General features: G+C 38.3%; 2 protein-coding genes across 3 annotated transcripts in view; one reads left to right on the forward strand and one right to left on the reverse strand.

The window, feature by feature from the left end:
- The window catches only part of LOC129266242 (out at first protein-like), a 13,905-nt gene extending 9,493 nt beyond the window's left edge, over positions 1–4,412 (reverse strand). The window contains exons 1-3 of one of the 2 annotated variants that reach the window (XM_054904077.2): positions 4,053–4,412; positions 1,277–1,411; positions 437–614 (exon numbers count right to left, since the gene is read on the reverse strand). In XM_054904077.2, coding sequence (XP_054760052.2) covers positions 437–614; positions 1,277–1,411; positions 4,053–4,277 — 538 coding nt within the window. In that variant the 5' untranslated portion in view covers positions 4,278–4,412. The remainder of the gene's footprint in view (positions 1–436; positions 615–1,276; positions 1,412–4,052) is intronic. The other variant, XM_054904078.2, reaches the window with a different exon arrangement.
- Positions 4,413–4,698: 286 nt separating this feature from the next.
- Positions 4,699–10,266, forward strand: LOC129266235 (large ribosomal subunit protein P1-like). Its single transcript, XM_054904072.2, has 4 exons — positions 4,699–4,921; positions 8,343–8,532; positions 9,323–9,379; positions 10,029–10,266. Exons 1-4 carry the CDS (start codon positions 4,841–4,843, stop codon positions 10,040–10,042), a joined length of 342 nt encoding a protein of 113 aa, XP_054760047.1. The 5' UTR covers positions 4,699–4,840; the 3' UTR covers positions 10,043–10,266.
- Positions 10,267–10,907: the final 641 nt, after the last annotated feature.

Here is a 10,907-nt window from a genome sequence, read left to right on the forward strand (position 1 = left end):
ATATCTTCAGGGAGGAATAAAACGTAGTTTCACAGGACAATGAGGAGAAAATTTGAATATTTCAGATTTCATATTATAAAATACAAAAGAAATAGTGAGTGAGTGATGTCATCAGTCCCCTCATTTGCATACCTACCAGGATGTGCACATAACTGTTTTGTGAAATTAAGCGAAACTTTAAAATGTCATAACTTTCTAATATTTTACATCCGATTTTGATGAAATTTTCAGTGCTTATGTTTGTTAGATTTTTCTCTTTTTATAAAAATCAATTTTTTGTTGGGGTGCTGGACTTGTCCTTTAAGAAGAGATGATTATCTAATATGAAGAGACACCCATATAATGGATAAAAAGCTACTAAACGATTATGAATTTAAACTAAACTACGAATCGGGGACAAAAGCAGATTCAGAATGAGAATCAATGGAATACATACCTTTCGACCATCCCTTGATGTCTGCTGTACGAGTGTACACCCTCTCCTTGGCTTCCATGCATGTGTTGTAGATATGAGGGCTGATCCTGGCCGATCGTTCGAGGCTGACGGACATGTCAAAGGTCAAAGACTCCTTGCCTTTGTCTTCTTCCGGGTTGCGGATGGTTCCGGGATTTTTCTACAAAAAAGTAGCAGCAGTAGAGAGAGAGAGAGAGTCAAATTATACTTTTTTTTTTTTCTGTGCTTCTTTATGAGATCTTACAGCTAAAATTTGCTACATTTTATTATTTTTTTTTTTACATTTTACACTGGACCCTGTGAGAATTTCAGGGCTCTTATTTTAGATTTTCAGGGATTTGTGCCTTTTGTGGGGTACGATGCCCCCCCCCCCCCCCCTTTGATAAAATTTTTTGTAAGTGCAAAGTGTTTGTTGGGAGGTGGGGCTTGTCGAATTATGATGTAGAATGACCATCCTTCGGAATCGAAGACCTTTTTTCTGGACAAAAATGCCCCCCCCCCCCTTTCGAAAATCCTGGATCTTTATTGCCTTGCTACTAATGTGTTACATCAATTACAAGTTTCAAATTACTGAACTAAAGTTAAAATTCTGCGGTCTTCATTAATGGCGTACTTATGAGGGGGCGGCCACATTTGTCATTAAAGATGTTTGGAGATAACAACTACACATTTTCATGTGTACAATGGTCATTTTTTTAAATAATGAAAGTATAACAACAATTTTAATGAATTTTAGAAACATGTATACAGTATGTAAAAGTTTACATTTGACGATTTGAATCATTTTGATGTTTTATTTTAGGTCTAACTTTGGTGTTTTACCTGTCTCAGTTTAGACATGGCATCTGATGAGATGAATTCTGACTTGCTGAATTTGGTCACAAAGCACATGATGTGATACTGACTCTCTAGCCTCTCCTCCTCTCCTAAGACAATGGTTTTAAAGATGCGTACTTCCTAAGAGAGGAATACATGTAAGAGATGAAAAATAGAACAAAAACTGGTATTACAGAATTATCATCAAACTAATGTATCCGAGCTATTTCGGAGGAGTTTTATAAAAATTTTCTGATTTTTTTGTTGTCTTACCGGTATACCACAGCACAAGACGCAAATATATCAGAGGATATGCCTCTAAAAAGCCTCTTGTAGCTTGGCAAAGAACAAAGAGAACAAGATGGCGACGTAAACATCGGCAAGCTTTTTTCCGTCTTCTCAAAATGTTTTTCTCGGTTTTTTTATGAATTCTTGTTTAAAAATGAAATCAACATCATATAAATGTCGGAAATGAAATTATATCCCATTTACATTTTAGGGCTAGCCTAGGCCTACATGTAGATCGTTTAAGTTAGAAGGAAAGTAAAAATCTCGGGGACGAAAAATTTCAGTTTTTTTCACAGTACCGTACACGCACATGAATGGGACGCAATCCCTGGCTCAGTGGAGAGTAAGCACACGTTAGTTAATGATTTTTTACTCTCTAGAAGCCTCCTGGCTAAGCAACACTGAGTACTCTGGGTGATTTCAAGTACGGTGTTCGGTGTTGGTGTTGAGAGCATGAAAACTGAAAAGACTGCTGAACCGAGCTCGAACACCGAGCTGAGTTCAGAGGAGCGATACCGATCGTGTAGCGATAGCCTATGACATCACGCCTCTGCACTGCACTGCTGATCATCTCAACTTTATGTGAGAAATTCTCCACGACGAAAGTGAAATCGGGAAGAAATTGCAAGAAAATCTTATCGTACAGAATGCAAAGGTTAAAATCACTGCAAGGAATCAGAAAGCATAAATATTACTTTTCATTAAAATGTATAAAACTCTTAATGATTTGCGCTCATCTTAACTAAAACTAAAGTAAAAGATAATTTTACAAGGATGTTTCGTCGTGTTCGCCGCCTGTTCGTGAGCTACATCATACATGTACAGTATACAGTTCATCACATCAACATCAACACCAACTTGAAATCATGATTTTCCTAATTTAACACCAGCTGTAAAATTACACTGTAACGCTCGGTTCAGCAGACGACATTCAACACCAGCGCTCAACAAGAACTGCCGGAAATGCGTCATATTTTCCGAGGTCAATCCCAACACCAGCGTGATTTCAAGTACGGTGTTGTTGTGTTGTCACAATTTGTGACTTAACCAACACAATTTCAACACCGTAATTGAAATCACCCACTCACTGGAGTGTCAGTGATCAGTGACTGAGCGAGATCATTTTATTGAGCTCAAGGGAGGTTGATATTGATCCACCATTTAATTTAAAGGAGAATGAAACTCTTGGAGCAAGTTAGCTTTTGTGAAAGCAGAAAAATCAAAGAATAAGATCAACAAAACTTTGAGTAAAATAGGACTAGCAATAAAAGAGTTATGAGCATTTGAATGTCGAGATCACTAATGCTATGGAGATCCTCCCATTGGCAATGCGACCAAGATCTGTGATGTCACACACGTACAACTCTCCCATTCGGACACTGAAAATATACCCCAAAACATCTCTTTTTGCTCATTCTTATCATATGACAAACGATTCATCAATTAATGATATAATGTTGTGAAACCTCTGTACTTGTCATCTCATAAAGAAAACACCTAACCTTGTGATAGACTCTATAAAAGTGAGAATATAAGTGAAATAAGTACTAAAGTAATGACGGAGTTGTACGTGTGTGATATCACAGATCTTGGTCGCATTGCCGATGGGAGGATCTACATGGCACTAGTGATCTCAATATTCAAATGCTCATAACTTTCTTATTATTCATTCAATCTTCCTCAAACTTTCAACAATATGTTTCTTTGATTTTTCTCTTTGATATGGATTCAGCTAGTTTCAAGGGTTTCATTCTCCTTTAAATCATTTTTATTTATTCATCATCATCATCATCTGATACGGGAGTGAGATAATGCCTTCCTGTAAATCTCCCGGTCGTCAACGATCACGACTTCTAACAGTAGAGGCGCACGGCCAATATGGGAGACTCTCTCCAATAGGGGAGACAATCTCCCACATTGGAGACAATCTCCCACATTGGACTCTTTGGAGACTTGTCTTGCAAAAGGACAAAAGAAACAACACCAACAAAAGCATGATTTTTTTTCCACCCAAAATTTTGTCTCACTGGACTGAGGTCAGAAGCCCATTTGACTTGTTTTGTGTGTGATTGACAACTTAAATCCTTGACAAAACAAAAGTAGACGGTGAATTTTTAATTAAAGTAGACGGTGAAAAGGGGTAATTTTTCATGAGGAATATCTGCTTATCACATTTTTATTTTCCGCCAAGGTAATCCTTTTGCAGCAAATGTAAACAAAGAAAATTGGTCTCCAAAACTGGAGACTGTCTCTGAAATTGGATACCCAAATTCTTTACAAAAGTCTCTGATATTGGAGACAGTCTCCAGTCCAAGTCCAATTAAAATATTGGCCGTGCGCCTCTACTTACTCTAAGTTCTACTCTTTAATACGTGGTTTGTGAGACTGGATCAACTGTGTTACAGTGTATATACAACGGTTTAATGCCTATGATGACTCTAAACTTAAAATCTACCCAATCCATCCAGCAAGCATTTTTTTTTGCTTCACTTACCGATTTGAAATCAATGACCATTTTCACAAGTGTGCCATCAAGCTTTTGAAACTGCAAATAAATCACATCGCGTTTGACATCAGCGTTTATACTCTCTTGAACAAGGTCACCACCGTCGTTTTTCACGTTGATTACCAGTTGACACATAACTCTGTGATTCAACATACAAAATAAAGCAATTAGTCCCCAAAGGAACCCCATTAAATTGAAATAATATCGCAACATTTTAGAGTGTTCGTTTCTCCTTCCACAGCCCAAATACAGCCATAATTCACATTAGCAGAGCGCGCGCGCGCGCTATGGGAAAACAGTGTAAAGCCGTATCCTGGTATCAGCCTACCTTTATCGCGCCGGACTTCTAGGGGATCAGACGATTGTAGTTCCGTTAGCCACGAAACTTGGGGCCATTAACATTACGCACGGATGACAGGAATAATCCACTTTTGTAAAAGTTAAATGTGCTGAAATAATTCTTATACATATATCAAAATAACATCTCTCGATATCAGATTCGATTAGTAAAATAAAGGATTTTTATAATATATTTGATCTGAAGATACTGTTTAAAAAAACAATTACAATCGACTTTTAAATGTTTTTTTAAATAAAAAATAAAAAGATCCCACCCAAAATTAATGAACTTGTCCTTTCCACAGACCTCTTGCAACACGGATAGAAACAAGGTGCACAGTTCTCTATCGAGCTAAGGCCAAAATCGGCGACGTGTACCATTTTTCTTTGCCATCAAGTACTGATTTCCCAAGAAATCAAGCCACTAAATATCAAAGATGTCTTCTGAGGACAATACTTCTGAGCTTGCCTGCGTTTACAGCGCTCTTATCCTCCAAGATGATGAGGTCCCAATCACGGTAATACTTCCCCCATAGTGTGTGCCCATGTATAAAGTTTTGTGTAATGTCCGCGAAGCTAAAAGTTTAAAACCTTCAGCATGGCTTATATAAGTTAATTGCAGATTACACCCCATAAAGTTGAATGGGTAGACACTTTCTATTTGGCAAGTATGCCTTGTTCGAAAAGTGGTGGGTGGGGTGTATCCTTAATATACGTATTCTGCACTTGTCATGGACATGGCTAGGCTCCATGCGTGTTGCCAATCAATGGCAATGCCATGGCCATGCCCATGTTACTACAACTTATTATAAAATAGCTGTATTATTTCAAGCATCGCGATTGGTCAATACGCGTCACATGACATCCAACTTTTTTTGTGCACTGCACGGTAGTGCAAAAGGTGTGCAACGAAAATTGACATTGCACGCTCGAGCAAACCAGTGCGGTAAAGTCCAACAAAACTGTACTGTAAGTTTTTTAAAAATTGTTTCTGTGTTGCTATTTCATAAAACAAATAATGCACTTGCTCTGTCTTGCATAAAACTTAAAAGTAAATGCAGAGAAAGCTCGGTTTCTTCAGATGGAGCACACTGGGCACTCGCCGCAAGCGGCTCGTGCACAGTGCGACTCCTATCTAAAGAAACCTCGCGTGCTCTGCATTTCCACTAACGCACTCGGCTGCATGCATTATTTGTATACTATTTACATCGTTGGCTGTTAAACGTTATTCGTTAATGTTGCTGATGAAGAACGCATAAAAGATTATTCTTAATCTTAGTCTCAGATGGTCCAGTATGGCAGTAAAAACTGTAGGCCTACTAAAAAAGTAAAAGTTGGACTCAATGTCTCAATCCAATTTTGATATGTTTGAACTTTGTTGAATGAGTCTGTTTTCTGTGGTGTGCAGGTGTGAATATGGAATGCCTGAAAGTTTGTGTGATGATGTACAATAATTCAACAGTTGGGGTAGAGAAACTAGCCCGAATTTTAAATGTCAATTTGTCTAACTTATTTCACAGGCCATGCAGCACAGACCCAGTCCAAAAAAAAAGAAGAAAAAAAGAAAGATTAACAGAAAAGAAATAATGAGAAGGAAAAAAAAGGATGAAGGGAAAGAAGCTTTTTCATTTCATCCTCTCAATTCAAAGAAGGCTCCAAATTAAAGCAGTGGCAAAAAGAGTCAATTTTTTTACTGGTGTCCAACACCACAAGACAGAAGGAGAATCACCACAGGAGCCTCAGGAGGAAAGTCCAGATTTCAACTCCAAAACCAAAATCCCCTTTGAAAAGTTGGCAAATGTTGCCCTACAAATACAGAATCTGTGCCGCATTTCCAGGGCAAGCAGCAGCTTAGCTCAGTCAGATATAAGAAGCGGGGTCGCCAAGAAATGCACTGAAAATGATGAAATCTGTGGTTCCAAATTTTTAATGTTCCCACAAATTTAGAATATCTTGTATCTTCTAAATGATATAAGAAAAAAATATGAACCCCAGAAAAGCTCAACCGCATTGAATCTGCACCGAAATCAAATCTACGGCATGCTAGTGGGTTGCCTTCATAGTTCCACAGGGGTTCTGCATGTAATGTGGGCTGAATGGCCACTGCAACTTCTGGGGGTTGCATACCGTATCGCGTGCGGCTCTTGCACACACTGTCAAAGTGGGGTACTGGCGAATCACAGCCGCAAAACATGGAGATACATTGTCAGTAGAGGCGCACGGCCAATATTGGAGACTATACTATCTCCAATGTGGGAGATTATCTCCAATATCAGAGACTTTTGTAAAGAATTTTGGTATCCAATTTTAGAGACAGTCTCCAGTTTTGGAGTCCAATTTCCTTTGTTTACATTTGCTGCAAAACAATTACCTTGGCGGCAAATAAAAATGTGATAAGCAGATTTCTCATTAAAAATTACCCCTTTTCACTGTCTACTTTAAAAATTCACAGTCTACTTTTGTTTTGATAAGGATTTTTGTTGTCAATCACACACAGAACAAATGGGCTTCTGACCTCAGTGAGACAAAATTTTGGGTGGAAAAAATCATGTTTTTGTTGGTGTTTCTTTTGTCCTTTTGCAAAGCAAGTCTCCAATGTGGGAGATTGTCTCCCCTATTGGAGAGAGTCTCCCATATTGGCCTTGTGCCTCTACTGATTGTATCAGGGAATTCTCTGTTTCCATTGTTAGATTTGTATGAAATATTGAGGTGGAAGTTGAAAATAAAATTGCTTTGAAAGTAGACAAATATATTCAACAAACATTGATACAAAATTTCATTTTGTGAAAAGACATGTAAGATAAAAAAAAAATGTTGCAGAAAATCTAAACATGCCAGTCGAAATTTGGGCAACAAATGAGTCTAAGAAACCGGCTCATGGGGGGGGGGGGGGGGGCATCATATGGCATGATAACAGTTGTAGATCAAAGGAGAGTTGAGTATAAAATTAAAAGAGGGAGGAAAGTGGAGAATCTGCAGTGTGAGCTAATTTCCAAGGCAGAAAGGATAAGAAAGAACTTTTAGGGGGATAAAAACAAGATGCTATGAGAGAAAGTAGAATTTATAGTGTTAATCGATCCAAGGTGAAATCTTGGTGGTTTTTGGCCAAAGATGGTTCCAAATGGTTTCAGAGTGATAATTGTTTACCTTGGATAGATCTACAAATTATACACGAATCATTTGTACACTACAATAAAACACTGTAAAGTGAGTGGATGAACTATGCTGAAAGTCAAAATGTCCTAACTTTGCTTTCATAAAATCTAATGAATTATACATGCATATCATATGAAAGAGAATAGTGTAGCCTTCGTTTTCCACCTCAGTAACAGTTATACATGAATGATAGTGATAGTCATTGACATTTAGTGAGATAGTGCATATTTTCATACCTTTCTGTGATCATTGAAGCGTAACTAACAATGCTTCAATAATCACAACTTATTATTTATTTTTTCTGAGAGTCGAGAGGATATGCTTTAATTTCATATAAAGTTTGGATCCTTTGCTATTTTTACAGGAAATGAAATATGAAAATGAATCTAATAACATCTTGGTACAAAAGTCAATGAGGTGACACCAGTCAGATATTCATTCGTTTTTAAATCGTTTGCGAAATGCGTGATGATTGAAATATTAGGAACTGTATATCAACTGAAATGTTGCTCGCTACATGTATGTTTGAAAAATTTGCAAATGATTTTCGACCAATGCACAGACCCCCCCCCCCCCATCTTGTGCCTTCCCTCTCTTGTCTCTATCTTCCTCTTTCTCACTCCCTCCCCCCCCCCCCCCCCCCGCCCCAAAGCCTTTTCTTTCAACTTCAAGCTGTCCTAAAGTCAGATACATTAACTGGCATCCTTGGATTGACCGACTCTGATCCATTTTTAAATGTTGATCTTCATTTGTTTGTATTGTTATTGAATTCTCTGTCCATAGGCCGACAAACTTCAAACCTTGATCAAGGCTGCTGGAGTTAATGTGGAACCGTACTGGTGCAGCCTCTTTGCCAAGGCTCTGTCAAGCGTTGACTTGTCTACCCTCATCGCCAACGTAGGAGCCGGTGGTGGCGGTGGTGGAGCTGCTGCTGCCCCAGCTGGAGATGCTGGTGGCGAGGCTCCCGCCGAAGGTAAGTCCGGGTACTCTTTCTCAAATTTGTAAACAGATTGTGGAAAGCTACTCAAAATTGTCCCATAGGATTGGTTGATGGCCGGGATGGTCGTATGGAAATTGTTGGTGAAGAGGAAACTGATGCCCTCTCTTCAGATGTTTGCGATGCAATTGCTGAAGGTGAACTAGGTATCTCTGTCGTAAACTTGATTGCAATAATCACAATACTCGTGCATGCCATGTCATCGGTTGATACTGATGGTAAATTTCTTCAAGAAATTTTGGTTGAACGTGGAGCTGCTAAAGCCACTTCTGAATGTGAAATAGGGTCGTCTTTCATAACACGAAGTTTCAAATGACCCTTGCAAGTCTCAGCGCTGTAACTCACTTTTATAAGATTAGGAGTGTTTCATAGTGTTTCATCTGACAAAAGACGGCTTCCAAAGTCTGTGGTTTTAATTGGCAAAGAAGCTCAAGTGTCAAACGATCCAAGTATGGATAATCTTTATTCATGTTGAATGAGCAGTGTTTATATTTACATAGGGGCAATTCCATAAAATGATCAACCTTTTTGTACATCCAACCCCCATTTTCTCAAGTCTTCACTTCGTTAACTGACCAAGCCATGGTCATTTGAGAGCATTACAGACTATCAAAAGAACCAGAAATCAGGGACAGAAAATTTTATGAAGGTCCCACATATAGGGGGTCGGACATATTTTATGGAATTGCCCATAGGTTATCATAAAATTCTCTGTATCCATTCTTGGTAACATTGTTCTATCTGCTTTGTTCTTTCCCCATTACAGAAAAGAAGGAGGAAGTGAAGGAAGAGTCCGAGGAGTCTGATGACGACATGGGTTTCGGTGAGTTCATATTCATCTTTAATCTGCCTATCTCACAGCTGATAATTGATATATTTTTTCCCCATTTAGAAGGATGTTTAATAGGAAATTGACACTGATAGATCCCCCCCCCTAAAAATTTGAATTTTAAAAATTGTAATGGAAAATAGGATTTAGGCTTGAAATTAGGATATAAAGATTTTTTTCACAAATTAAGGTTGGCAGCTCTGCTATTTGGGTATCTTCTCCGGGATTGGAAATGGATTCAAACACTTGTCAACTACCACAATAATTTTACACTTAATGTTCTATTTTCCTGTGATTTTTGGCTACTCCCCTGAATAGCCAGTAGCCTTTTACCCATATCCATGAGGCATTACTTTTTTATGTACACTTTAATAGCAAACTGCTCCCAAAGTCATGCATTGATTACATTTACATCCATTTGATTTCTGTAAATCGTAATTGAAGAATAATTTTTGCTATTCTTTATTCCACGACTCATTATTCGTGTAACAGTGTATCTTTCTTTTTTTTTTGGGGGGGGAGGGGTCCTTTACTGTTGAATTCACTTAAGTTTATTGGTGAATCTTACAAATACATGCCCTCATTATCAATTAAATTCTTAACACTTTTTTCTTCTCTTCCCTTTGGTATCTTCTAATCACAGGTCTGTTCGACTAGAAATCTTGGACGCGCCCTCTGCCTCTCGACACCATCGCTGCCCATTCCAAAGCAGGCCACCCATCATCGGCATTTACCATCACGTCAAAAAGAACGATGCATTTATGAATAGGAGAGATAGCTCATCTCTGTATCTAAGCCTCTAACATCAATGATCTATTTATCAGAGTGAATAAATTGCCTTTGTGAGCCAGGCAGTCTTTGATTTTTTGTGGCAAACGCAACCAATTGTTTTACTGTTTTATTTTGTTCATTTTCTTCGTGTGCATTGTGGTTGGTGGTGTTTGCCATTGACCTAGCAAGAAGAAAGGCCAATGCGGCAGGCCAAAGAAACCGTGTACTGTATGTATCTCAAAATAGCAGAGAGTGATATGAAAACATGGCAAAAATGGGATGCATGTAAAAAATGAGTGTAGTGGATGCAAGGGGGCTGTCCACTGACAAAAGGAATCAACTGTAGAATGAGTTTCATAGTAAATGACAAAAATTTGCCATCGTTTTATGTGGGCATATGTATATATATATATAGAGAGAGAGTCATTCGCTTTTCAAATGTCTATATTTCAGAAATTGGGGACTTCAGTGATTACAATTTCTTTAGGATTATGTAGAGAACAGAAGATATAAAGAAAGTATCCCAAATTGAGAAAAAAATTCAAGTTTGAAAGGAAATGAAGTTGCTTCCTTTTGTCAGTAGATGGCAGTAAAGTGGATGAAGTTACTGCTACAGTCACACGACTCACACCAAGGAAACAGACCCCAAACCGACCAATGGTATGTCATTGGAAATAAACGCAATAAAGTTTGTCGTTCTAGGGGGTGTTTCACAAAGATTTAAATATGACTTGGAGTTGTCTTGCATGTC

This window comes from Lytechinus pictus, chromosome 8 (assembly GCF_037042905.1).
Source record: "Lytechinus pictus isolate F3 Inbred chromosome 8, Lp3.0, whole genome shotgun sequence".
In the NCBI taxonomy this organism is placed as follows: Eukaryota; Metazoa; Echinodermata; class Echinoidea; order Temnopleuroida; family Toxopneustidae; genus Lytechinus; species Lytechinus pictus.

Bases quoted from the DNA above. Each gene is read 5' to 3' on its own strand.
- LOC129266235 (XM_054904072.2), top strand. From the start codon at position 4,841: ATGTCTTCTGAGGACAATACTTCTGAGCTTGCCTGCGTTTACAGCGCT. The intron at 4,922-8,342 runs GTAATACTTCCC...CTCTGTCCATAG, and splicing joins ATGATGAGGTCCCAATCACG to GCCGACAAACTTCAAACCTT. The intron at 8,533-9,322 runs GTAAGTCCGGGT...TCCCCATTACAG, and splicing joins TGGCGAGGCTCCCGCCGAAG to AAAAGAAGGAGGAAGTGAAG.